This window comes from Pipra filicauda, unplaced genomic scaffold (assembly GCF_003945595.2).
Source record: "Pipra filicauda isolate LSUMZ 115617 unplaced genomic scaffold, ASM394559v2 scaffold87_size3191425_pilon, whole genome shotgun sequence".
In the NCBI taxonomy this organism is placed as follows: domain Eukaryota; kingdom Metazoa; phylum Chordata; class Aves; order Passeriformes; family Pipridae; genus Pipra; species Pipra filicauda.
In genome coordinates this window covers 2,149,858-2,177,319 of record NW_024105064.1, presented here as the reverse complement: position 1 = coordinate 2,177,319, position 27,462 = coordinate 2,149,858, and the positions used below count along the sequence as shown (strand labels likewise).

The window sequence follows — 27,462 nt, the reverse complement described above, 5'->3', positions numbered from 1 at the left end:
CCTGTGGCTCCCCCTCATGAACTCCCCTGTTTAGAACCGCTGCGTTTGCGCTCAGTTCACGTCGCTTCTCCCTCACGCTGCATCGACATTGTTGTGCTGGCCGTTCCCCTCATGTGACTTGTTTGAAAATCGCTCTTTATTCGACCGGACGGCGAAATTTAACCTGTTTACGGGTAATTAACGGGCGCCTGCGGTGACGGCGCCTGCACTCCCGCCTCTGTGTGCCGGGTCAGTACCCACGGGCAGAGCTGGGCGGTTAATCACCGCGCTGCCGCTGGAGGAACCGCTCAATTAACGGCTCATTAGCGATTTTTTAATTATTTTTTTTTTTGGTTAATTACTTCCCGGGCGTCATCGCCGCGCCTGGCACGGAAGTGACGCGTTAGAGCCGCGCTGGTCGCAGTGCCCGGTGGCGGCGGCGGTGAGTGGGGTCGGGGGGCCCTGAGGGGACCCTGAGGGGACATGGGGGGACACGGGGAGGTCTGGGGGGTCTTGTGGGGCTGAGGGGAACCGGGAGCACCGGGGGGGCTGAGGGGGAGCGGGCAGCGGCCGCGCCCGCGGGTGACACCGCTCCGTGAGGGCCTGTTGGACCCCCCCGGCCCTGAACCCCCCGGGGGTTTGTTTATTCTGAGGCGTTTAACGCAAAAATCGGGTCCATTCCCCGCTCTAAGACAGGCCAGTAATGACAAGCTCGATTGGCACATTGATTATTTATTTCCGATCCCGGTGCTGTTCCATAAACCGAGCCCCACAACTACCACAACTTGTGCTGTTTAGGCATCGTAGCAACCAAAGGAATTAGCGTTTATTTGCTATGAGTCGCATAGTTCTCTTGTAAATTAGTGTTCTCTCTTGTGCTGCTTGACGATTCTCTCACTTCTCGTGCTAATTATTGCCATGTTCGGTCTCTCTTTTGGGTCAGTGGATTTCTCGGCTCGGTAGTCCCTGACTTGGTGGTCGCTTTCCCCCTGCCAAATTAGAATTACTTGTTATTTTTACTACCTTTTACCCCCTCGGAGCTGATTTCAGCACAGCTGCTGAGTTGGGTTTGTTAGTTTTTTCCTTATCTTGGCAGTTCTGTCCCATAAATTCTTTGTGTCCACTGGCACATCCTTTAATCCCAAGCTTTGTTAATCCCCCCCTGCCCCGGGTCTGAGATCGTTGAAGAACGTGACACCAAACCATGGCCACAAACCACGTTTTTTGTGCTCTCCAACAACTCTGTGTTCCTTCTTCTGGGTTTAAACTTTCTAGGTTTAAAACAGACCTTTTTGGTTCAGCGCAAGTCAACCCCCACTTGGCTTTGCTCGAAGATGGAACATCGAGTGTTTGCACTGAAAAAAAAAATAATTGGTGTAAAATAGATTTATCTGTGCTGGGCTGTGTGGTTTGTGTGGGTTTTGCTGACGTCTCCTTCTTTTTCAGACTTTGTTTTTTTAACTCAAATGGGTGATGAAAAGGATTCTTGGAAAGTGAAAACTTTAGATGAAATTCTCCAGGAGAAGAAGCGAAGGAAGGAGCAAGAGGAGAAGGCAGAGATAAAACGTATGAAAAATGTAAGAACCGGTGCCTGTATTAATGGAAAACTGCATTTTCATTGGCTTTACATTTTATACTCTGCTTTGTTCGTAGTTTTTGGTCAGAAAAGGTAAATAAATTGATGTGATTAACTGGAAGTTGCAGTTCAAAGAACAGCCTTTCAGAGAATAGAAGAGTATAGAAAAGTATAGAAGAACGGGGTTAAAATGAATTTGAGTAACTTTTATGTTACTATTTGTACAACTATGTAGAAAATAATTCTTCTGGGAAAAAAAGCCCACAAAATAGTTAGTGCAATCCACCTTAATCAGTGTTAATTATGTTGAATTAAAGCAGTTCAGCTTTAATTGCAGTCCAACTGCATTTGCCTGGTTACAGTATGGATGTGGTTTATAGATGAGTGGGGGCAACCAGTTGGGGATGGATTTTGAGCCAGCAGTACTCTTAAGTAATATTTAAATTTGTTTTCATTCTGTGACACAAAGATTAATTGCCTTTTTCCCTTCCCTGTGTTCCCATCAGTCAGATGACAGGGATTCCAAGCGGGATTCTCTTGAAGAGGGGGAGCTGAGAGACCATCGCATGGAAATAACCATCAGAAACTCACCTTACAGGAGGGAGGACTCCATGGAAGACAGGTAAGAATGAGAAAATCACCTTGTTACCTCAGAAGGAGCTACTGAAGTGAACTTTTAGGAAGAGGATTTAAAATATCTGAAGGGAAAATTCTAATTTTTTAGCGTGCAGATGGGCCAACTCCAGGGTAACTTTTTGAAGCAGTGGTTAAGGCTTAACAGTGTGTTGTGTTCCAGTTTTGGTTCGGGGCTATTATGGAAATCAACTTGAACATAAAATAATAAAACCAGGGATCTTTTCCAAATGGGGAAAAGAGGAAACAACTCGCAGTCTGACAGTACCTGTCACCTCCCTGAGTTTATTCGTGTGCTGTGTTTTAGGGGAGAAGAAGATGATTCCTTGGCTATAAAACCACCCCAGCAAATGTCCCGGAAAGAAAAAACCCACCATAGGAAAGATGAGAAGAGGAAAGAGAAACGCAGGCACCGAAGTCACTCTGCAGAAGGTGGTTGTTGCTGCACTTGGAAGCTTCTGGTTTCTGGGAGCTTCCCAAGGGGAAGCCAAGTAGGCTCCACATAGAGTAAATAACAATAAGTACAGTCTAAAGAAAGGTGGATAAGACAAAGGAATTTAAACTTTTATTATTTCTTTGCCTATGTTTAGTGCCCTTATGGCAATGACAGGGATATAACTGTGGTTGAGAGGACAGGAATCACTTTGGGACAGGGACACTGAGTTCACTTTTACTCCTTCCAGTCTGATAAGCTTCCTCCTGGCTTCACTGAGTGAGTGGGCTGAGCTCTGATCCTTGTACCTGTCTGCAAAGGAAAAGCATACCCTTTCTAGAAACATTCACGTTGTCTTCCTGCTACTAACAGCCATTTTCTACTTTAATGCAAGTATTTGTGCAAGATCTTCTAATCTTTGGATTCTCCGACCCCCCCTTTCAGAACAGGATTTTCCCACTGAGAAAACGCCAGAGAACATGGAAATAGGTTCCCAGAGGTTTCATCCTCTCTCTAGTTTTGCTTGGTAAAAATGGGAGCACCGACTACTCTGACTAGTAACACTCCAAAATTAACTTTTGTTTGTTTAGGGAAACATGCCAGAGTGAAAGAGAAAGAACGGGAGCATGAGCGTAGGAAGAGACATAGAGAAGAGCAGGATAAAGCCCGTCGTGAATGGGAGAGACAGAAACGGAGAGAGATGGCAAGGGAGCATTCCAGGAGGGAGAGGTACAGCTATCCCTGCCTCCCCTGGGGCCACCCAGCACAGACATGAACAGCTGCCTCCTCTAATCTATCTCTAACCATTGCTCTGAAAGGACAAAAAAATCCAGAGGCAAAACTTGCCTGGTGCCAGTATTCCTGGGAATGTGGTGTCCGTGGAATGAGTTCTTGGCTTTAATTACTTTTTAAGTGCTTCGTTGCAAGGGACATTCCGAGGTGCATTCACTGCTGGTGTTTCACCATAATTGAAAGGTTGGACTTGATGACCTTGGAGGTCTTTTCCAACCTAAATTATTCTGTGGGGGGAAAAAAAAGGTGCAAACTGGATTTGCACATTAGGGGATTAATGACCTGAACTTGCTTAATTTCTGTTGAAATCCTGCTAGGGGTGCAGAACTCATGGTCTTTGAAACACATTTTTTAAAGGATCAGCTGAGAAGCTCCATCTTTTTTTTTTTTTTTTGGCCTGGTGAACAAGTGGTGTTGATAATGAAACTGAGCTCGGTGGTTTGTAACAGCAAACCAGCTTTCCCTCCCTTCGTGGGCTGAATTTGTGACAAACAATAATTATTTTCCAGAGATCGTCTGGAGCAACTGGAGAGAGAAAGAGAGAGGAAAATCCGGGAGCAGCAGAAGGAACAGCGGGAGCAGAAGGAGCGGGAGAGGCGAGCGGAGGAGAGGCGGAAGGAGCGGGAAGCCAGGAGAGAAGGTGACTGGCTCTGCAGAAATGTTCTTCCTGCTTACCATCAGTTTACTCCCTGCTGACTCAGTGGTGGAATGGAGGGATAGAAAACCTCCTTCACTTAGGGCAGTGCCAGAATTTAAAAAAAAATTAAAGTGGGGGGGCCTTTTATGTGGGAGGGAAAAGGAAATGCAGGTTCTACAAGGGGAAATAAACAAGGTTATAAAGTTATTGCCTTAAACATCCTGGCAGGTTGATTAGTCAGTGAGTCTTTGCCTCTCTGTCAGTCTGGTTTCCTATAGAAACAAGATTTCTGTCAGTGACACTGTGTTTCTGTGTGTATCCATCAGAGTCTAACACAGTTTGATAGAGACTGAAAGCTCAGAATTCAGTGTTTTAAGGATTTGGGGAAATAAATTGCAAAAGGAGGGAGAGGTCATGTAAGCATTTCACCCATGGAAGATGTGGTAGTGGGAGTCAGGTGGGGAAGATGTGGTAACTGAGCAGTTGAACTTCTACACATGAACCTCACTTTGCTCAGCATGTCAGGTGCTTGCAGCCCTAAGTTCAGATCATTTTTGGCTGAAGAATCTGTTTGTCTCAGCTTTCAGAGGTAAAAATCAGAGCCTATTCCTGTAAACAAGTGACAAAGATTGTTCAAGAGTAGCATTAAAAAACCATATTTTTGCTTTGCTTTCTAGCTCAGCTCATACCAAACAGCTCCTTTTTGTGCTTGGCTTTGTGCTGGCAGCGCTCAATCTACGTAACCTTTCATTTAATTGGTTTTATTGCTCTAAATGTTCTGTCAGCTCCTTCTAAACCTCAGCTGGTTTCATTCTTTGGCAAATCTTCCACTTCCTTCTCTGGCATTGATGCTTTAGTGTCAGGGTGTTTACTGTGCAACACACAGGGCATCTTGCTTCTGTTTTCCAAGCGTGGCAGCAGCTTTCTCTAGGTAGCACAAACCCATATTATTTTATTTGAGGTAAATCACAGTCCTTTGTTCTCCCACACAGAGTTAGACTCCGCTCCTCCCCATTACCCTTTAGTTTGTAAGGAAAAATGAAAAGCATTCCAAGCAGGTGACCGTGGCAGACAGGAATATTCTCAGCAGGGCAGGGAGGGGTAACAATTTCTTGTGGTTTTGTTTTCCCTAGTTTCTGCTCACCATAGAACAGTGAGGGAAGAATATGGAGACAAAGTAAAAATGAGACCCTGGAGTCGCAGCCCTTTACGCCAGCAGAGAGAGAAGCTTGAGCAAGGAGAGAGCAGGAAACCAGGTAGAACCTGCCACTCTACAATGTCTTTGCCTTGGGGGCAGCAGGAGCTGGGCTGGGGTAGTGTTTGACTTTTAGTGTCAAACATATATCCCAGGTACTCAGTTAAAAACCCACCTCAGCCACGGTGGCACGACCCTGGAACATCCATAAACACTTGTACTGGTTTCTGAAGCAATGCTGGGTTTTGCAGGAATTGTGCCAAGTGACAAATGGAATGAATCTTTCCTTTTTTAGTAGTAGGAGGAGTAGTTTAAAAAGTTCCGAAGTGAGTGACTTCATTCAGTGGTGAAAGAAGCAGCTGACTGAATTTTTAAAATCTGGTCGTTTAATTCCCTTGCAGATGGAAAAAGGATGGATTTGTTTTATTAGGAGCTAAGCTACCTTAACAACTTACCTTACAAGGATCAGTGTAGTTTAAACATCACTGATATTGTCATCTTGTAGAAGCAAATAAATGCATAAGGCAGTGTTCTGGTTAGATGGGGAATTTTGATTTCTAAGTCAGAAAATGGTCCTTCCTGTGCCTGGAAGGTTCTAACTGGGGGTAGAAAATTTGCACAATTGACATAAAAATGTCTTTGTTTGAAGAAGAAAAGCTCTGTGTCTGCCCTGTTAACATGTGCAGCTGTGAAAATAAGTGTATCCATTCAAAGCAAGCTGATTACAGATGGAATCAGCTGGAATTCCAGTTGGAGGCAGCGAGTCCTTGGAAACTCCTGCCTAATGAACCATCAGTGATTGACATGGGCTATGTCATGGTGAGCAGAGTCTGCACTGGATAGTGAGCCCTGACAGTCACCACCTCTGGACACACATTAGGGACACTCCTTGTTACCAGGGTGTTTTTCCCCTTTTTTTTCCCCTTTTTTTTTTTAATTAATTTCAGGATTATATCATGTTTAAAAACCAAAAGGCCAGTATTCCATGATTTTGGCAGCTGATCCTGCACCACTGCAGTTCAGAAAAGCTGTTTGTCACTGAGCAGAGCGTGGAATGATTTTGTTTTTAGTGCTCTGAATTTCCAATACAGAATGTTCAGCACTGATTTAATGCCAGCTGAAAGTGCAGCACTTACCTGGGTGTTCAGAGTGTTAAAGTGATGCTCAGTCAGCACCCTGTTCTTAATTTTTGTGGTTTCAGCAGTGAAAGAAGAGAAACCAGAAGAGAGAGATCCTCTTTCTGACTTGCAAGACATCAGTGACAGTGAGAGGAAAACCAGCTCAGCAGAGTCTTCATCAGGTGATTAAATGCAGATGTAATTAATTGTACAAGTGTAATTAATCTCTCTGCTGAGGAAACACTGTCGTTGGTGTGTCCCTGCTTAGTTCTGTGTTTGATTATTCCTCAACAGAATCTGGATCAGGCTCAGAAGAGGAGGAAGAAGAGTCCAGCAGTGAAGGTTCTGAGGAGGAAGGAGAGGAAGAGGAGGAGGAGGAGGAGGAGACAGGAAGCAATTCTGAGGAAGTGTCTGAGCAATCAGCAGGTGAGCAGCACAAAGCAGGGCCCACAAGGGGCTGTGATGACTTTCTTTGTTTCTCATTCTGTGCTGTTTTATTTGAACATTTTCCTTTTCTCTTAGTCTAGGGTAGGCTGAGACCTCACAGGTCAAGATAACTAGAAAGAAAAAAACCAAGTACAAGTCATTTTCTGTCCTTTTGTATAGAGGTAATACCAATTCTTCATCTAAGAAGCCAGATCAGAAACTTGAAAGCCACTTTTGTCTTCCTAACTGGTGTAAGGCCAACAGACTAAGTGTTCTTCTAACACATCAAATATTCTGCAGAGAACAGTTCTGCACTTCTTTGGGGGGTGGTGAAATACAAATGTTTCTGTGATTTCAAATTATTTTCAGTTGCACATTTCAGATTTATTCTTCATCCCAGTACAAGTAAATGAACATGATACCAAAAATGCAGTAAAGAAGTCTGCATACGGGCATTCTGGTCATTACTGAAAAGGCACAACAGGCTGGGTATTTTTCTTTAAAATCAGTTACAATTAATAAGCAAATATTCATAATCCATCCCCAAATGCCCAGATAACTGGTAAGAATTGTGTTCCCTCTTGGAAGCATTTGCTGTCCAAGTGAAGCAGGAGTGCTTGGTCAGTAACAGGCAGTGCAGAGGTGAGGTGGAAAAGCATCTCAGCAGTGATTTGCCTCACGAGGTGCTGCAGGAACGCGGGGAGGGTTCAGCTGAACTCGATTCTGTTTTGCAGAAGAGGTGAGCGAAGAGGAAATGAGTGAAGAGGAGGAGCGGGAGAATGGAAACCACATCCCAGTTGGTACAGTGCAAATCCCGACTGTTTCTGCGGCCAAATCGATCTATTTCTAGAAATACTTTAAATATTTTGAATCCAGTTCTTGTTGCAGTTTTGCCACCATTCTAAAGCATCATATACTTGGCATTTTAAGGCCATTTTCGTGTCAGAATCAGAAATTCCTTGAAATCTGTTCCAAGGCTTAGAGGCAATCAGATCCTAGTCTAATGAGCTGATGTTTCCTTCTTTTTCATTTTGGGCCTCTTGTCCTGTCCTCTCCTCAAAAATCAGAGTGAGATATCCTGGGTCAGTTTTCTCTTTCATTCCAGTGTAAAGTTTTATTTTTCTGACACTGGAAATTGTGTGTCCATGGCTGTAAATGAGTCCTTGAAAGCATCACCTGTGCAAAGAGGAGAGATTGGGCTTCTCAGCAGTGATCAGTGTCTAACTCCCCTCATTTGGCTAAACCTGAATGTAATTATTCCAGACAGCTCCTCTTTCCACCACTGATTCTGACTTTTAAAGTTACAGAGTCGAGGTTTGACCGAGATTCAGCGGGAAGTGAAGTGGAGGAGGAGGAGGTAGGGGAGGGATCCCCTCATTCCAATGCCATGACAGAAGGGGACTATATTCCTGACTCCCCAGCTTCCTCTCCCATTGAACTGAAACAGGAGCTTCCCAAGTACCTTCCTGCACTTCAGGTAGGGGAGAACTCTTAAATGTAGATAAGAAGGGCATAATATAATTGATGCTCTGTTATCTTGGTATTGCCACCTGAAAATAGGTCCCTGTGAGAGAGGAGTTCTGTTATGGTGAACAGGAGTCTGATGGGTGGTTATTCTTTATGTAGCCAACAGCAAAGTGGAGAAATATGAGTAAAAAGCAGATTTTTAATAATTGAGTTATGTGAAAGGTATCAGTGTGAGGTGCCGAGTTGCTGCCTTTGCCATTGTGGCAGAAATTTCAGATTATTCTGTGCAAAAGTGAATGAGTGAAGATTTAATGAAATAATTTAGTTAATAATTTAGTAGTAATTTAGTTAATCTGCTGAAACACAGACTCTGTCCAGGATTCCATTAGAAATCCTGTCAAAAATAACCCCCAAAGATGGTGTAGCCATAATGATGAATTCTCTTGGTAAATCTAAACTGTGAAGTTGCTGAAGTTTGCTGGGTGCCTTTTTAAAAAACCCAAGCAAAACCCTCCCCCAGATGCTGGAGGGGTAAATGTTGTCCCTGTATTTTTTTCAGGGATGTCGCAGCGTGGAGGAATTCCAGTGTTTGAACAGGATTGAAGAAGGAACATATGGGGTGGTGTACAGAGCAAAGGACAAGAAGACTGGTTGGTATCAGTGCTCTCCTGTTCCCTTCAGGGGATTTTAGGGCTGCACTTGTGTGCAAATTATGGTTCTACATTTTTCATTGAGGAACAAAATTATTTAAAACGCTTCTTTACCAGCAAGCAGGTCATTTTCAAGGCAAAACATAGCACAGTAAATTAAATATTAAACAAATGGGTGGCAGAACGCTGGGAGACCCCTTGATGTGTATTTAGTAGCTGTGTGATGGGAAATGTGTTCTCTTTGCAGATGAAATTGTGGCTCTGAAGCGACTGAAGATGGAAAAGGAGAAGGAAGGCTTTCCCATTACTTCTCTGAGGGAAATAAATACTATTCTGAAAGCACAGCATCTAAACATTGTCACTGTCAGAGTAAGGCTACAATCTTCTATGTCACAAGTATTTCTGTTCTTGAAATATTGCCTCTCAGCTTTTAAATGCCTGATGTTAGCAATCCTTGCAGAGCTCATGGGCAGCTGTGTGCTCCTCACAAGACTGTATAGGTATTACTGTCTCCATAACCTGATGTTTTGCAAAAATAAGGTGTTTTTTTAATAGAAGAATACGTTTTCCATGGATTTTACCAGTGGCAGCCTCCATCCTCTTGCCGGGATCAATTTAAAACATTGATTTTTGGGTGCTTTTTAAACACCACGTGCTGGTTTTGACGGTCTGTTTCTGTGTTGTAGGAAATCGTTGTGGGCAGTAATATGGATAAAATCTATATTGTCATGAATTATGTAGAACACGACCTCAAGAGCCTGATGGAAACAATGAAACAGCCCTTCCTGCCAGGTACTGTTTGCCACAGTCTCCTGAAATCCTCCAAACTGGCCCCCACAAATGGCAGCTCTGACGTCAGGGAATGGCTTCGTACAAGCACATGTGGTGCTTTGGAATGTCCCATGTTCCTTGGAACAGAGCATTCCCTGCATTTTCTGTTAGTGCTGTAAAAACTGACACAAATTAAGATTGGATGGGAGTGCTGATACTCCTGCTGATGTTGGGCTGATGAATCCAGTGTGGAGGTGTTCAGAAGTGGAACTGAGGGAATTTCCCCTGTGCTACACTGAAAAGTAACACTGGGCTTAAATTTTGGCTGCTTCCTAGGAGAGGCAATAATTGCTGAGCATAATTTGGGTGCATTCCAGCTACCCAAATGAATTTTGCCTTATTGGCAGCAGCTCTTGTTCTGTGACATGTTTTTATTGTACAAGTTATACTCTGCTTTTAACTCGACACCCCTTCCTGCCCCCTTCCCTGTTCTCCAAATGAAACAAAAATGAAAGGTAGATTTATTCTCATAAATGCATTTGGCTTCTTTTTGTCATTCCAGGGGAAGTGAAAACCTTGATGATTCAGTTACTGCGAGGGGTCAAACACCTTCACGACAACTGGATCCTGCACAGAGACCTGAAAACCTCCAACCTGCTGCTCAGTCATTCAGGCATTTTAAAAGTAAGAATTCCATGGAAAATACCACACTTAGGGAAGAGTTTGTGCTGCAGGATTATACTGTGTCATAGTTCTGGCAAGAGCTGAGAACTGTGTGTTGTGTGTGGCTGTTTCTGAAGGGTGAAGCCACACAGTGGCCAAAAAGGCACTGACAGTGAATGGCCAGTGCTGGAAATGTTTCTAATTGCCATTTATTTTCCTTCTAGGTTGGAGATTTTGGGTTAGCCCGGGAATATGGGTCTCCCCTGAAGCCCTACACCCCCGTGGTGGTGACTCTGTGGTACAGGGCTCCAGAGCTGCTGCTTGGAGCCAAGGTTGGTTCCTCCCCTTCAGCCTGACTGTATTTTATAAATCATGAACAAAGGATGAGCATGCTCTTTGTGTTGATTCAGAGCATGCTCTTTGTGTTGATTCAGAGCTGGAAATTCTGAATATTCAATATTATTCCTCCTAAAAACACAGCTAAAAACCTTCCATCTTCCCCAGACAGAGGGTTTTTCTCCTTTGGAATGATGATGTGGTCAGTGCTGTTGGACTTCTCATGGATTGGGGCAAACTGCAGTTGGGATTTTAATTTTTTTTCTTAAACTAATCTAAAATCTGTGACACCTGAGAGCAGAACAAGGTCCTGGCAATGTTCCCTGCTGATTAAGTGAAATCTGGGTGAAATCAGTCGGGTTCAGTGACAAGAACCATGCCAGAAAAAATCCTGCTTTATCAGCTGTGCTGCTTTGTTTGTGCATGGAAAAGAGAGACATCAGTGTGGAGACCTTCGCCTTTTATCCTGAAGTATTTGTGTACATGGCTATTGCTCACAATTCACAGGAATTACAACCTTTAAATAAATAGAGTTGAGACCTGGGGTGTGGGAATGATTGTGTGTGTGTCCTGGTCAGAGTGTAGAATCCTTAAAAAAACCTCTAAAACAAATAAAACCCCAAACCACAACCCTCCCCCCCCAACCAGTGAAAGTATGTCACTGATTTTATAAGGCATAATTTTATTTTCCTTCTTTCCAGGAATATTCCACAGCCATAGACATGTGGTCAGTGGGGTGTATCTTCGGGGAGCTGCTGACGCAGAAGCCTCTGTTCCCAGGGAAGTCAGAGATTGACCAGATTAACAAAGTTTTTAAGGTAATTTTTTTAATGTTTTTTGGATTCTGACTCGTTTTAGAGATGAGTAGTAAGGAATTAAAAGTGCTTGTTGCTCTGTGACAGAGATTCAGCCTTAATAAAAGGCTCTTTACTCAGAGTAGACCAAAACCACGATCTGGGTGTTGTCCGTTTTCTTTGGATACTTCCCAACTCCTAAGTAAAGGGTTGCACTCTTGAGTTTATTAAGGAGATACTTTAATTTATAGGATCTGGGTACTCCAAGTGAAAAAATCTGGCCTGGGTACAACGAGCTGCCAGCAGTGAAGAAAATGACCTTCACAGAGTACCCCTACAACAACCTGCGCAAGAGATTCGGGGCTCTGCTCTCGGACCAGGGCTTTGACCTCATGAACAAGTGAGTGCAGCTTCCAGGGGCTCCTGGGGAGTGGGTGGGCAGTGGAGCTTGGTTCTGGGTTGTGAAAGGCTGGAAACAGTCAGCCCCAGGCTGAATTATAACCAATTAATAGAACTGTACCCAATACCCAGTCATAGAATTATAACCAATTTATAGAATTAAACCCAATACCCAGTCATAGAATTATAACCAATTTATGACTGGGTATTGGGTTTAATTCTATAGAATTATAACCAGTTAATAGAATTAAACCCAATACCCAGTCATGGAATTATAACCAATTTATAGAATTAAACCCAATACCCAGTCATAGAATTATAACCAATTTATGACTAGGTATTGGGTTTAATTCTATAGGTTAGACTTAAACCCAATACCCATTCTATAGAATTATAACCAGTTAATAGAATTAAACCCAATACCCAGTCATGGAATTATAACCAGTTAATAGAATTAAACCCAATACCCAGTCATGGAATTATAACCAATTTATAGAATTAAACCCAATACCCAGTCATGGAATTATAACCAATTAATAGAATTAAAACCCAATACCCAGTCATGGAATTATAACCAATTAATAGAATTAAAACCGATACCCAGTCATGGAATTGTACCAAATTAATACAATTAAAACCCAATACCTAGTCATGGAATGATACCAAATTATTACAATTAAAACCCAATACCCAGTCATAGAATGATACCAAATTAATAGAATTGTACCCAATCCCCAGTCCTAGGATTCTTTGTTAAACACCAAAACCCCTCAGTTGTGTTCTGGACGGATTTCTAGTTGAGGGGCTCAGCTCCCTTCCCCCCTCTCCGCAGCTTCCTGACGTACTACCCGGCTCGGCGCATCACTGCGGAGGACGGGCTGAAGCACGAGTACTTCCGGGAGACCCCCCTGCCCATCGACCCCTCCATGTTCCCCACCTGGCCGGCCAAGAGCGAGCAGCAGCGCGTCAAGAGGGGCACGAGCCCCCGGCCCCCCGAGGGAGGGCTGGGCTACAGCCAGCTGGTGAGCCCATGGAGCTGGGGGGGCCTTTGGAAAGTCCAGCTTTCCCTCCGTGCCTTCCCAAGGGGCAAATCCACTCACTGCTGTGTTCAGGACACAATCAGGCCTGGTTTTATCCTGGTGCAGAACACTCTCTTTTTAAAAGTGTACCTTGTTTTACACTTCCAGCTAAGCCTTCACATTTGTTTGGGAAGTTAGTCTGCAGCCTGGTGAGTTATACAGGTCTCAGGGGTAGAAATATCCCCAATTTATTCCAGTATTTGGGGAATTCAAAAAAGGCCAGGCTCGTGTTCTTTCTGTCTTTTGGGGTGTCCACGGGACTGTGCTGCCCATGTAAGTCTGGCATGTTCAGAGTCTCAGGTACCTTAATTCCAGTTCCACGTCTCAGCAGAGTTGAAATGGCACTGTACAATATTGTGCCCAATTTAACAGTGTAAGGAAGCTGAAAAGGTTACTTACTTAGCCTTGATTTTTCAGGGTATAAAAATTGTCATGGCACAACCACAGTGTGTTTGATCAGATGCTCACTAAGTGCAGTTTACACTTATTCATACAGTGTGTTCCCAATTTTTTTATCTTTTCCATGCAGTCAAAAGCAGGTGCAAGAACCAGGAACACTCGAGCTGCCTTTAGCAAAGCCAGCTTTTGAACTAGGAATGTTTAAAGATCACAGATAACCCTGCCCAGAACCTGAGCTGTGATGCCACAACAGCAAACATTTGTTTCTCTTTTAGAGATACTTTACTTTTTGTTGTTGTTGTTGAGATTTTTGTGCTGGAGAGGTAAAACCAGCCACTGATCAGTGACCTGTGCTTGCTTTTCCCAGGGTGATGATGATCTGAAAGACACAGGATTTCATCTGACCACCACCAACCAGGGAGCATCTGCTGCAGGACCTGGCTTCAGCCTCAAGTTTTAAACTCAACGTGAAAGAGGGAGGGGGGAAAAAAACCCCACAAAGAAAAAGAAGCACCATTCATGTGAGTGGATTTGAGTGCCCCAGTTCTGTTCTTCGTGTCAGGGGGACGAGATGTGTTTGGTTTTTTTTTTTCCCCTGTGAAAAACTCAAACCTTATCACGGATTCCAAGGCTCTGTTTTATAAATCCACGTGGAGTATAACTGCTGCATTCCATTAGAGGACTGGAGTTACCTGAAAACCCCAGGATCATCACAAACTGTGACAAAGGACAACTTGAACTACAGTCCTGGAACAGTTTCTGGTTTCTTTTTAGGTTTTTTTTGTTTGTTTGTTTGTTTTGTTGGGTTTGGTTTGGTGGGTTTTTTTTTTTTCTCCTTGTAAATTTGTAGAATTAAAATACATTTTCAATTGTTTAACAGTGTGAAGGATTTCATTGCTTCACCTGCAGCAAAGTTGGATGCTGGTGACAGTAAATAGAGTTTATTTTTTATTTTAAGGGAATTGTTTGTGTCTGAATATATTTGGGGCAGGAAAAAAGTGCCAGTTATGAGATTTCTTTCCTGTTACCTTTGAGAGAAGAAGCCTGGGGTGCACTGCTGAGCTGAAAACTGTTTGCTTTGTTCTTTCCATGTATTTCCAGTGGTGCAAAAGAAGTTCCTCTATTGTTTTATAAATCAAAAAAGATGCAATATGGAGACTTGAAACTTTATTTTCTATGGAAGTTCTTTTAATATGCCCTTTTTCCATCAAAAGAAGAGCTTGTGTAGTGATTGTGTAATGCCACATCTCAGGACCGACCAGAGGAGGAACTGTGTTGGAATATCACATCCCTTGCAGTTCCTGATTTATAATGGGCTCACTCTGTTCTGGGAACAAGGGAGGTTTGGAAAACACCAAATTTTCAAGCAGTCAGAACTGGGCACCAGGCCAGGAACAGGATTAACAGAAATCATAAACATTCTATCCCTCTCAGTACATTCTGAAGAGTTCTTCTGAGGGTAAAGGCCTTGGAGCTGGAAGGGGAGGTGCTGAAGTTGGGGTGAGGTTTGGAAGCAGCTGGGTTGTTTTCCCTGTGCAGGAATGTTTCTGTTTCTGAAGGAGAAACAGCTCTGTCACTGGTCTGTCACTGAAACATTCCCGATTCCAGAAGATTCCTCGGAGAGGGAGCTCAGTAACCCCTTGAAAAGCAGGAGTCCACGGAAGCAGAGCCTGTGTGAACTCAAGGATTAAACCATGACTGACTGCAGAGTTTGTATCTGACATGGAATTATTCCCTTCCCAGCTTCGCCAACCACTCCTCGTGCTCTCTTCCAGCTGGATGTGGCACATTTCCCTCAGCCTGGGGGAGGACAGCGATGGAAATCACCTTGTCTGCTCCTGGCTCGGACACCTGAGGGACAAGCTCTGAGCACTCGGGGCCTGTTGGGATCAAAGGAATAAATACAGACCCTGGGAAGGGGATCGGGGGGGAAAAGATGTTCTGGGGATACTTGACCTGCCCACGGTGGACTGTGGAGTTGAGTGAGACAGGGCTGCTGTGCCCCACACCCTCCTCCTGAGCAGGAGGAGCAAACGTGATCCTGGGGCTTAGACTTGGGTAGAACTTCTTGTGTTGCAGAGCACCAGGATCTAAAACAAGGGCAGAAACACTTGCAGAGTATTAAACTGCTCCTTTTCCCTTCCCCAGTCTGCCTCCAGTGCAGCCCAGCTGAGCCATCCTGGTGGCTGATGCAGTTCTGCTCCTGTTTTCCAGCAGTTCCCAGGGATCCACACAGTTCAACTGCACCATCTGACGCTTTTCTTTAAAAAAAAAAAATGTTGTTTTTTTTTTAATTCTCTGTACAGCACCTAGTTGATAAATTCTTTGTCATTAAAACTAATATGGGAGAGTTTTACATTCCAGTAACCAGTCTCAAGAGTCTCTTTTGCCCAGGGTGAGGAAGCAGCTGATGGAGAAGTTCAGTTGCACTACTGGAAATTAAATATAAAAAAATGCCAAAGAAACAATTTGAAACAGAACTAGCAGGAACTGAAGGAGCTCATTCCAGGGCCTTGTCAGTGCTTCAGTCTGATTCTCCAGGAATAAGTAGTCAGGATCCTTTCTTTTTTCTTCACTATACAAGTGTAAGTTCCTTCATTAATTGCATTTGCAATGATGCTCATGTGATCTTCATTTAAGGATAAATAACCTGGATATGAGTATTCCAGAAGCTCCTTATCTTTATACCAGCTGTCATAAGAAAAACAACAGAAATTAAACTACAAATGTCTAGAACAGTTCAATGTGTGTGTTAATTGTTCTTTCTCCCACTAAATTTTTAAGTGCAGAGCAGAGATGGACTTCAAGAAAACACAGTTGGGTTTTACTCTGTATTTCAAGTGTAACAGGGCACAATCCTGAGTAATTCTGGAGCTTGAATCTCACTAAAAGTTAATGGGAATTTGGGTCCTCAATCTAAACCAACTCATGGGCCAATCTCTCAGCATTAAATAACATGCTTGTATTTTAGTAACAGCTAAATAACAATGAACTAAAAGGGTAAATTTAACACTGTTTTTTCTTTTTTTTCAGAATATAGATCAGGGAATTTGGCTTGATCATAGCAATTAGCTTTGTGCTCTGTATGAGAACTGGATTTTATCCTTTTTTTGACCTCCTGGTGGTTTCTGAGAGCTCTGCTTTCAGGCTAAAGAAAAGCTCTGCCACGTTCTGATCAATCACTCTCCCTTCCCACCCCTCTTCCAGCTCTGGAAGGAGCCAGTGACACCCTCCAGATTAGAAACAACTCCATTCCCAGTCACCCAGGTTTGCCATCCTCCCTCATCCTTTCCCTGCAGAGGCTCCCAAGGAGTGGGAGGAGGGATGGAGCACTTACTAGACTTTGCCTTTTTTGTGGATGATCTTCTGCCCGCAGCGGAAGGTGACGTTCCTGCCCTCAGAAACTGTCTTGGTCTTGGTCCTTGGCGGGGGCAGAGTCGGGGGCACCGTTGGAAATGGGAATTCTGTCCCCCCAGAGAGGAGAGAGGGAAGTGGCAGCAGTTAGTGAGCAGCTCTCATCAGCAAGTTTGGTCCTTCCAAAACACTTGCACAGAATTAGGTTGTCATTTAAGGAGCCTTGAAAGTATTAATTTAAAAATGAGCAGTTTTTGGACGGACACGTAACATGATTCACGTGCAAAGATAAAAACTTACTTTGTGGGGTGTAAACTGAGATGGATAAAAATCAACTAGCCCACAGCTATGGAAGAGGATATGAACAGTCCTCAAAGTGTTTGTAATTGTCTGATTGCATCTCTGCATTAATCTGGCCTAAAAAACCCCAATGCTGTGCTGGAGAAGAGGTACCAGTTCACGGTACATCTTAAGGCCAGTTATTTGTCTGAATTTAATTCCACAGCTGCAGCAACTTGGCCTGATCCTGCATTAGTCCCTTATCTGGATCTGTAAAACTGAGAGGCTGGATCAGGATTAACATCCTTTATCTCCTTTTCTGGGAGCAGCTCAAGCCCAGCTGTGCTTGAGATGCCCCTTGTCCTGTTTCTGTCCCCTCCCTGCCTCAGGAACTGCCCTGCAGCCCTTCCCTCTCCCTGCCTGTGGTATTTGTCCCCTGTCACTGGTTCAGTTAAACTAGAGAGGAACAGGACAGTTTAATGTTCCACTCCATGAATGTTTAAACATAAAAGTTGCCCCCTAATACCCGAGACCCCATCTCTGTTGTGCTGCTTGGAGCTGCATCATTTGCACCCACTGATCTCTAGCGTGAAATTAAGATCCTGCCTCTCCCTAAATAACTTTTACCTCCTCTCTCTGTGCAAAACCCCTTCCCAAATCCCAGAAGAAACCTTGGATACCGTAGCAGAAGTCACAGGTGGATGGGCAGTGCTTCTTCATCAGCTTCCTGCGCTTCTCACAGAAGCCTTTTTTTGCCCATGCTGGGCACATAAATAATCTGTCTTTACAGCCTGAAACAGGAGGAGAAACGGGCATTAGAGGGGCTGGGGGAGGGAGTTCCTTCTGAGAAAAAAATCAACACTTAATCAGATCCCCCTGTGTAAATGGGGGAGCTGGGACAGGGAAGAATCTAAAGGAGGAGCACAAACAGAGCTGGGCTCTGACACCACGAGAGCTCTGCAGGATCCAGAGCCCTGGTTCCTCACCATAAAGCCTGTGGATTCCCCACACCTCATCCTGGGAGATGGTCTTTTTCCCAGTCAGGGTGGCGTTGATGTGCATGAGGGCGTTGGGGTTCAGGGAGTGCATCAGGCCCAAGGCATGGCCTATTTCATGAGCTGCTACATGGACCAGGTCTGTCAGCCAAACACCTGGAAGGAAGGGAAAACCAGCTGGAATTGTGTGGTAAAGTGTGTTTGCTAATCCTAAAACCAGAGGAAATAGTTTAGCACTAGCACGGTCCTGTCAAAGGTTGCCCCAGTTTCATCTTCTTTATTGGGTCCAAATAAAGCCAATTATTTCCACATGCTCCTAATTTCCAGCAGCAGGACACAGAGCAGTGCCAGACTCCAAAGGAGCAATGTTTGAAGGCCTGTCCCTGTGCAACACTCACTCTTGTCAGGTTCCCACAGCCCTGAGCTGGAACTGGGGTTTTTAGCAGGAATATTCCAGTCTGAAAGGGCCTCCACTGAGCTCTGCATCCCCCTCAGCCCACGGGACAAACTCAAGCCTCTTGGCAGCATCCTGAACCATGCATCCAGCAGGGGTGGATTTTAACTGAAGGCTATGACTGAACTATGGGATAATTCCATGGAATAATTCAGCCAGAAACAGCCCTGCCACCCCACAGGGTCCCTTGGCCCAGCTGAGTCACGGGGCAGAGGAGCAGCTTCCAAACCCCCACAAAACCACAGCTGGCTCTTTTGCCTCTTTCCCACGTCAGGTAAATCCCAGATTGAAAGCGAAATCCCAGGCATTCCCTGTTACCTTTCTTCCAGCTGAACCTGGTGTTCCCCAGGATCCAGTACTCGTGGTCATCGAAGTGGATTTCTCCGTGGGGTGGGAAGAAGGCGTGGGCCAGTTCCCCCGTGGTGCCATCGAAGCAGTGGTGGGTGAGGGACTCCAGACAGTCCGTGTGGTTGATGGAGTAGAAGCCTGTGGAAAAAAAAGCAGCAGATTGAGTGGATCTGGCAGGGTCAGTGAACTCCTGAGTCACTAAAAAGGTCTCTGATGGGATCCCACGTGTTTTCCGACCTCCGGAGCCACAAAAGCAAAGACAAATGCAAAGCAATGGATGGCCACGTGCTGCCCCTGGATTTAGAGCTGTTCCCAATGGACACAAATAAGTTTACTTCCCAGCAGGGAATGCTGAGCTTGTCTTGCAACATCACGTGGAAATCATTTTTTTTAAGAGAGAAGCTGAACTGATAACCCCGGGATGGAACTGTTCTATTTTAAATGTCAATAAGCAGGGGCAGAGTTACAGTGAGAGCTGCTCCCCAGCTCTTTGTCAGCACCACAGCAGGATCACAGTGCATCCCGCATCCCCTGGAACTGGGGACCTGGAGCTCACAGGGAGCAGGACAGACCCCTGGAAGCACATCATGTGCTCTGAGCAGGGTCCTGCAGCACCAGAGCGAGTTGCGAAACGATGGGGAGTCTGCTGGTTGTCTCAGTCCTGCTGCCACATGCACAGGAAATCAGGATTTCACACAGACCATAAATCCCAGGAAGGATTTACATCTGAGGTTGAGGCTGAGCAGAAAAAGCTTCAGCACTGATGTTTTTCCAGGTCCCAGGAACTCCAGAACAACTGCAGAGCAAGAGAGGGGCAGGAGAGAGGGGAGGGAGCAAAGACAGTGCTCCAGTGGGATCAACAAAAGGGAGACCAAACCCAGGAACAACTGGAATCCATCTCCTGCTCTGGCTCTGTGTGACCCTGGGTATGGCACTTCACCTTCCAACATTCAGATTCCCAATCTGCAGGACAAGAATCTACAGATTCTTATTCTTCTGCAAAATTCCCCATTTCTGGAATAGGAATCTATGGATTTCCCCATTTCTAGAATACAAATCTGGGGATTTCTGCATTTCTGGGACAGGAATATGTGGATTTCCCCATCTGTCCCAGTGGCAGAGTGTTAATTCTTGGCAAATCCCTAAAGCTTCCTGACCACAAGGTTCACAGAAAGCGTGAATCGTGATATTAACATTTCCTAAATATTAACAAGGAATTTTAATAAAAATCAATAAAAATTAATAAGCAATAAAAGCTAAAACAATAAGTAATAAAAGCTAAAAGTAGTTTCTCTGAAAATAATACGTAATTTCAGCTAAAAGCAGTTTCTCTGCCTGACTAAAGGCAAAGGATGTCCCAACCCTCCTCCGAGAGGCCGAGCCCGCCCGGCGCAGGAGGAACATCTCCTGCCTCCCACCCCCTGCTTTACACACTGGAAGTCAATCCCTGGATCCCTCAGGGACTCACCGATTTTGAGGTCGCTGGGGAGGTGCCGGGGGACCTCCCTGAAGCTGAACGGGGACACCTCGCTCCACATGCGGAACGCGGCCGCCAGCCCCCGGCGCGTGTCCCTGGCGCTCAGCAGGTTCCTCGGGAAGGACAGGATTCTGCAGGGACACACGACAGCTTCAGGAAAAACGCCCTCCCCTCCTCAAACACCAGCTGGAGGCCACAGTCAGGCAGACAAGGATTTCTGTTCACTCCAACAGGTTCAAATCGGGAGTCGCCTGAACTGGATGTTACCCACGTTTAATGAACCCCCGTGGGGATGAATAAAGAGCTGATGTTCTCCACAGTCACGTGCTCTGCACTTCAGCTTTTGCTCCTCCTCTCAAGCACAGCACTTAAGACAAGGTTCCCTCAGATAACTATTTTTATCCTGATGTCTCCCAGTCTGCCGTGCAGGGTTGCTGGAAGAGGAAACGACTGCGTTCCAGCAGCAGGGAACTCCTGCTCCTGACACTTGGGCTACAATGGATGTGCACAGTGGTGTAAAATACTCCCAGGTAGAACTTCTGAAAGAGAGTCCCAAAGAATATCAAAGACTTGTTTTCTTATCAAGTTATTTCCTTTAGAAAAAAAGCTCTAAATCCCATGGGAGAGAGACTCAAGAGAGGTTTTTGGTTAGGCTACGGAGTGAGCTGGGGGAAAACTCCTGGTGCAGGCCCTGTTTGTACCATGGGAATGCACAGATGGCTCCTGGAAACTTACCTTGGCCCACGGGAAGATCTGCATTCAGGGAATTGCCTCAATGGGGAAAAGTTGGGTATATTCTCTATCCCCTCTGGTTGTTTTTTAGCTATGCTGATTATGTTCTCCCTTCGTCCCAGCACATCCTAAAGGGAGCAGAAGGTTTCGTATCAAGCCAGGCTGTTAACGAGGGGAAACCTGGACAATTAAGGCTCTGGTGAGGCTGAGCCTGTTTGGGATGCTCCTGCAAAGGAGCACAGCATTCCCTCACCCCAGGATTGTCATGGGCTTTTTGTTGTTTATTAATAATCCAAGAGCTGAAATCCTTTCCCAAAGACAACAGGGAGACAGATTCCTAAAAGTACCAAGAGCTCTGTCCTCCTGAAATCAGAGAGATCTCGAAATCCCAACGGGGATTTCCCTCAGGGATGGTTTAGGTTCAAACAGAACTGTTAAAAACATCAGCATGACAGAGCTAGTCCTCCAGTCACGACCTTCTGAGGGAGGTCCCTGCTCAGGAAGCCTGAATCTGCCCTGAAGGGTTTCACTGAAGTGAGAGGTGCAGCATTTGTAGGATTATTCCTATTTCAGAGTGGCTTTAGCAGCTCTCCCTGCACAGGGCTGAGGAATAACCACATGGGCAATACCCAAACCCGTGGCAGGAAGAACTCAGGCCCCAGGATCCCTCTTACTTGTAGGTCAGGTTGAAGTGGTCCCATCTCAAGTGCCCCGGGGTGATGGTGTAGCGTTTTCTCCGCGCTGGAGGACGAGGGAAAGCTGGGCTTTGTGAAGCTGAGGAACCCTCTCTGTGCAGGCCAGGGGATGTGGCATCTTCCTTAAAGACAAAGCAGCAGGTTGGAAGGGGTGGGAGACACCCCAGGCCTGAACAGTGTGCAATAAAAACGACCAGTACAGGACAGCTGCAGGCTGGGGAGCACAACTGGAGCTGCCTTGGGGGTGTCCAGGAGACAAGATGGTCCTGTCTGGCTGCACCATCCCACCCCAGGGCACTGCAGCCACTCTCCTCTTGGAGTGTGGCACAGATGGAGCAGAAAAGAAGCTTCAGGAGGCTTCTGGCCACGGCAAGTGCTGCAGCTCTGCCTGGAAAGTTTTCATTTCCTTTTCGCTTTCCTGTTGCTCTCCAGCCTCGCCACAGAAGAAATGTAAAGCTGGAAAAATGACTAAAACAGGCAGCTCTTTGTGCAGAGAGCTCTTTATAAGAGCTGTGCTGTGGATCTGAAATGCCTTCAAAGTAAACAGCAGCCCTGGAAACCCTGGAGAGGATTTAAACCATCGAAAAGTAAGAGACATTAAATTTAGTGACACGTCTGACTCCAATTAGAAAAGCCTTTTCATCCCGAGCAGTGGAGGTAAAAGAATGGGACCCAACATGATTTTCTGGATGGCTTCCTGCTCTGTCTCCCCTTTCCAGGACTAAGACACTGAATATCTGTGAGCCATCTTTGCTCCAGAGGCACCAGGACACTTCCCAAGTGACATGTACAGTGGCTGTGGCACAAAAGCTGCACCAGCTCGAGTCTGTTCAGCCTCACAGCACATTCCACAGGAAACAAGAGCTGTCCTCATTTTCCTCATGGAAGAACCGAGGCTCTGAGAGCCAAAGCAGCACGTCCCTGGTGTCACAGCGAGGCGGTGGCAGGGGAGGACAAGAGGCCTGAAGCGACGGCTGCCAGATGTGCCCGGAGCACCAGCGCTCACCATCCTGAGGGATTCCATCCCAACAGCAAACCAGCCTCTTTTCTCACGTCTCACTGCCACTCTTCCCTCCACCCTGATCTAATCTCAGCCTCTTTCTTTCCCAGGAGGGCAGTTTTCAGCCTTTCCTGCAGCTCAGCCCTGGCTCTGACTCACCATCGGAGCCCAGCACAGTCTTTGCCCACAAGGAACTCGAGGGACATCCCTGAGAGACAGAGGTGGGAGCCAGCACTGCCCTCTGAGCTGAAAGCCTTTGGCAGGGGGTTGGATCACAGCTTTTGGGTCACTCAGCTCAAGGCCCTGCCCCTTCCTCCCCAGGCACAGGTGATGTGGGTGCAGTGGCTGTTGTCCCTCTCCCTTCACCTCCAGTGGCTTCTACTCTGAGAATGCCTTTTTCCCTCCATATGAAAGGGAAATTTTGCATCCTTTTGAGCAGCACAGACAAGGTGGAGGATCTGTTGGAGCTGCAAGAGAAGCCTGGAGAAGATTAGCTCATAATTACAGGATAATAAGTTATCTTCCCCTTTTATTTTTTTGCAGTTCTTTCAAGCAGTGAAGAATTGTGCAAATCCTTTCTGTCTTTGTTGTTTTCTCTGCAATCCCGTGCCAGTATTGGGGTTGATTACATTATTAATGTAATCTGGCATCAGTCAGGAAGAGCCCAGGATTACTGGGAATTCTGTCAGTCTCTGGACTCCAGCTCAGGAGATTTGTTAACTCACACTGGGGTGAGCAGCTCTCTGTCCCTGTGCTGGATGTTCCTGCTCCTGAGCAAAGCCAGAACACTGAATTTGCTCTCTCCTGCAGCCCCAAGGGAGAAAAATGATTGTCTTTTCTACAGCCATTGAGCTTAAAACCCTCAGGCCATTCATTAGTGCTGAACAGGCAAAGGGAAACAATTAAAATAATGTGTCACTAGTGAACTTATCCTCAAAATCCAAACCAAACTGAGGGTGACCCAGGCCCAGCATCAACCCCTGAGACATGAATGTGACCCACTGGACCAAGAGAGGTGCAGAGCCTGAGTTCTCTTGCTCAAACCTTCTGCCCAGTCTCTGTTCTCCTTTAGGCTCAAGTTCTACCCACCACTGGTGCAACAAAATGCTTTTAATTAAGAAAAGCCTTGCAGAACAAATTGGGGAAGGGTGGGGAACCACCCAAAGTGCAGCTCAGACGTGGGGTTCTGACAGAAATGGAGTGACCTCGTTAAAAATTCACAGTATAACTTCCATCAAAGGATCTGCCCGGGTGCCAGAGATCCAAGACTTTGGGAATACACAGAACTGAAGAGGTCAGACACTCCCAGGAAGAAACTCATTCAGCTGTGGGTTAAGGTCTCAAAAACTCCAAAATGCCTGGGAGGTACTAGAAGGGCAGGTGTTCAGTTCTCCCTCTCAGCAGCACACATAGTTGTTGAAATCATATATATAATCTCAAATATATATGAGACATATATATATAAATATAAAGGCAGACACTGGCCAACATCCCTGCTCTGCATTATTCCCCCTTGCAGTCAGACCTCCAGTAAGTTACTTCACTGAGCTGTAACGACTGTAATTAATTCCCTTCTCCCTCCTGGCCACGCAGTTCCCCTCTCAAACCACACAATAACATAACTCTGAATCAGGACCAATTAATAACAGCCTTGAGCATGTGATGCAAACAAGGGGGGCCAGTGCCAAGAGCTTCATAAACACAAAAAGACCCAGGAGAAGATGCACTTCAAGATTTTTTTTTTTAACATATAAATTTAAAAGCTAAATTTAAGATAAAAGCAAAAATAAAGATCAGCTCCTGAAAGTCCCAGAGCCTTGCCAGAGTTCCCCCTGGATTCAGACTGTCCCAGCACATCTTGATAATGGAAGGACCTTGAAAGGGAGTCAATACCAGCCAAGAGTTCTGTGGGACCCAGTTTAGGTCCTACACAAGCCCTGAGTCCCTAGGAAAGCTCAGTTGCTCCAGAAATCCCAGGACATGCAATGCCACATCATCCCAGGCTGGGAGAGCAGAGGATTCACAGGAACAGCCAAAGCTCTGGGGGAAAACAACCCAAATTTTTTGTGCCTCCACTGTTTGGTTGCCCCAGACTGCACACACACCTCTGACAACCTGACTCCACTGGGATGCACCATCACCTTCAGGGATCCTTTGCCAAAAGGGACTCAGCCAGCCCTAAACACACCTTGTTGCCCTACGAGATATTTCTCTATTTAGATCAGATATCTCTCTATTCAGATTTCTCCCTGAATGCATCCACCTGCCAAACAGAACATACACAGGTATTTGATACCCCACACCCCTTCCAGGCATTTGAGAATCAGATCCCTTCTCCTACCTGACTTTCCTGAACTGCAGCTCCAGCTGGATATTCCACAACCGCCAGCAGAGCCACCACAGGGAACAGGCACAAAAATCCCACCACGGTTCTCCAGCCACTGCTCTTTTTTTTGTCCAGTGAGGGGAAGCCTTTCCTCCTGTCTGCACAAAGTTCTTCTGCTTGATCCATGTCTCTCTTTAATAGCTTTTGGAGGGAGCTGGGACAGGCACTAAGACATCCCCTGCACTGAGCTCATCTTGTGCTCACATTTGGAGCATCTGTGAGGAGCCCGTTGCAGCTCCTGCCAAAGCTGTGCAGAACCACCAGAGCTTCAAAAAAAGCTCTCAAAAAAAAAAAAAAAAAAAAAAAAAAAAAAAAAGGAAAAAAAAAGTAGACTTTACATTAAGCCTCTTCCCAATGTGCCAGAGATTCTCTCAGGCTCTGCCAAGTGGGATCATGTTACTGCAGCTGAAATTTGGGCTGGCGGAGGAACAGCAGCAAAGTGAAACAAGCTGGGGTGGACATGAACTCCTTTCTTTAACTGTGTAATCAACAGGGGACAGATCTGCAGTTGTCAGCTTTATGTAATGAAAGAATTGGGGGAGGGGGCAGCCCAGGGAATCCAGCAGCCAGCATCATGCCCTTGGAATGTTTCATTAGGGATGCTGAACGCTGAGAGCTGTCATTTGTCAAGGGCTTGTCTTCAGGAGGAGAGAGGCAAAAACGAGATGCAGTGAGAGCAGGCAGGGCTTTCTCTGCTTGGGAAACTGCTCGGGGAGTTTACAAACTCACAGAAAAGTAAACATCAGCTCCCTCTCCCATCAAGCTCAGCAAGGGATCTGCAAGTTTCTGGTGTACTTGGGTTATCACGCTGAGGAAAATGAGTATTTTCAGAACCTTACTGATTTTGGGGTCACACAGACTGACCTGGGGAAGTGGCCGCTTTGTCTTGAGCTGGGAGGTTCTTGGAGGCATCTCCAGGCTCCAGACTTGAATCGGTTCAGGACTTTTTAAAAAAAGCTTACTCAGAAATTCTCAGGTTTTCAGAGACAGCTGCACTTCCCTGTGGGGTCACCCCCTGGTCCTGAGGGGGGGGAGTGACCTCAGCTCCAGTTCTTCCCAGCCAAAGGAAAAGGAACTCTGCAAGCTCCCAGTTTCACAAGCAAATGCCAGGGAGGAGGGGGGGGTAGGTCTGTTGCCAGCCCATATAAAACATTCCTTGGGGGTATCCGAGGCATTTGAAAGGTTTCAGAAAATTCTTGTAATTGTAATAAAGAAAAATTGTTTAATTTGCATTTTTTCCCCCTAGTTCATGAGCTTGCAACATTTCATGTATTTTTCAGACTAAAGCTGGCCTGGGGCTTTTCAAACAACTCAGAATAAATAAGACCAATGAGTCTGTGTGTAAAATTGCACGAAAATTTTCCCTTTCCATTCCCCCCAAGCTCTCCCCTGGAGAAAACCCATGTTTTCTGCAGAGAGAGGACAACGTGCAGCAGTTGTTCAGATACCAGAAGGACAGAATAAGGGGTAACGTGGAAGGAAGCCATGGATAGAATTACAAAGGGAAGCTGGAACTGTGATGAAAAGCAGAAAGTCAGGGTGCAGGGCTCTACCTCCTGTGGAATTGGCTCACCTCAGCTGCTGCTGCAGCTTTCTAGGGATGGTTCCTCCTTCCCCAGCAGCACAGTTGGCAGAAGGAACGTGCCTGTTCATGAACCCTCTGAAAAAGCCCTTTGTTTGGAGCTCCAAAGAGAGATGCAAATGCAGCTCCGTTTGTGGTTTGAGCTGCAGATCAAAGCACCAAGTGAGAAAGTGGGAACAACAAACTCCTGAAGGATCAATGCCTCGAGTCCCCCGAACAAGCTGCTTTCTGTAGGTGAGAACACACCTACAAAGACTGATTGAGAAGGGAGTCTTGAAGTAAAAGCTGCCTTGGAATGAGGCTCAAAACCTTCAGCCAAGAGCTCTTCTCCAGTAAAACAGCACTGGCTTGAAAAGAAAAATATTGCTATCAAAGAGTGCTGGAAGAACACTGAGTTTCAGCCACAGAACTGCGCAAGAGCTTCGAGTGCCTCTGCCTTTCACCCAGCCAGGAAGAGTCAGCAGTGCTCGAAAATCAGCTTATGCACTGCACATCCACCTCCTGCCAGAGCACCTGAGCACCTCAGAGCAGGGGATCTCACACCAGTCCTGACTGCACTGAACCTGCACCTTGCAGGGTGAGACCCACGGCACCGGGCAGGAGAAAGACCTGCCTGAGGCAGAGGGTGGAATCTTGAAGAACAGCAACCTGAAATCTTCTAAGCACACAGTCAGGGCCTTGTTTCTGTGAAGAGGAGCACAGGAACCTGAGCTTTAAAGCACAGACTGGGAACTCACACAACCACAGCCTGAGGGAACCAGGAATTTCCTTTGTCCCATTGTAAAGAAAGTTTTTGTAAAATACTTCCCAGCA

General features: G+C 45.7%; 2 protein-coding genes across 6 annotated transcripts; one reads left to right on the top strand and one right to left on the bottom strand.

Annotated features, from left to right (window-relative positions):
• The first annotated feature begins 73 nt into the window (after nt 1–73).
• Nucleotides 74–16,091, top strand: LOC113991932 (cyclin-dependent kinase 11B). 5 transcript variants are annotated; one of them, XM_027728689.2, is made up of 20 exons: nt 74–421; nt 1,426–1,556; nt 2,062–2,177; nt 2,496–2,620; nt 3,212–3,350; nt 3,923–4,053; nt 5,184–5,306; nt 6,450–6,545; nt 6,658–6,789; nt 7,524–7,589; nt 8,097–8,266; nt 8,816–8,906; nt 9,154–9,275; nt 9,593–9,698; nt 10,240–10,361; nt 10,565–10,672; nt 11,378–11,494; nt 11,722–11,870; nt 12,702–12,891; nt 13,715–16,091. In XM_027728689.2, the coding sequence occupies exons 2-20, from the start codon at nt 1,446–1,448 to the stop codon at nt 13,805–13,807; spliced, it is 2,307 nt and encodes a 768-aa protein (XP_027584490.1). In that variant the 5' UTR covers nt 74–421; nt 1,426–1,445; the 3' UTR covers nt 13,808–16,091. The 5 variants fall into 5 exon arrangements, with proteins under 5 accessions (XP_027584490.1, XP_027584488.1, XP_039246769.1 ...); XM_027728687.2 differs by having other exon boundaries at nt 8,091–8,266; XM_027728688.2 differs by having other exon boundaries at nt 75–421; nt 6,447–6,545.
• MMP23B (matrix metallopeptidase 23B) lies at nt 15,599–25,193 on the bottom strand. Its single transcript, XM_027728700.2, has 8 exons — nt 25,023–25,193; nt 21,661–21,803; nt 20,246–20,385; nt 18,748–18,915; nt 17,967–18,131; nt 17,661–17,771; nt 16,685–16,811; nt 15,599–16,038 (listed from the first exon to the last, which is right to left on the bottom strand). The coding sequence occupies exons 1-8, from the start codon at nt 25,191–25,193 to the stop codon at nt 15,864–15,866; spliced, it is 1,200 nt and encodes a 399-aa protein (XP_027584501.1). The 3' UTR covers nt 15,599–15,863.
• Nucleotides 25,194–27,462: the final 2,269 nt, after the last annotated feature.

What these genes read in the sequence shown, in the direction of transcription:
- LOC113991932 (XM_027728686.2), top strand. Translation starts at nt 1,446, where the DNA reads ATGGGTGATGAAAAGGATTCTTGGAAAGTGAAAACTTTAGATGAAATT. An exon ending in CCGAAGTCACTCTGCAGAAG is followed by an intron (nt 2,621 to 3,211) that starts GTGGTTGTTGCT and finishes TTGTTTGTTTAG; the next exon opens with GGAAACATGCCAGAGTGAAA. An exon ending in TAAACATTGTCACTGTCAGA is followed by an intron (nt 9,276 to 9,592) that starts GTAAGGCTACAA and finishes TCTGTGTTGTAG; the next exon opens with GAAATCGTTGTGGGCAGTAA.
- MMP23B (XM_027728700.2), bottom strand. Translation starts at nt 25,193, where the DNA reads ATGGATCAAGCAGAAGAACTTTGTGCAGACAGGAGGAAAGGCTTCCCC. An exon ending in CTGCAGTTCAGGAAAGTCAG is followed by an intron (nt 21,804 to 25,022) that starts GTAGGAGAAGGG and finishes TTTGTCTTTAAG; the next exon opens with GAAGATGCCACATCCCCTGG. An exon ending in CCCCAGCGACCTCAAAATCG is followed by an intron (nt 18,916 to 20,245) that starts GTGAGTCCCTGA and finishes TTTTTTCCACAG; the next exon opens with GCTTCTACTCCATCAACCAC.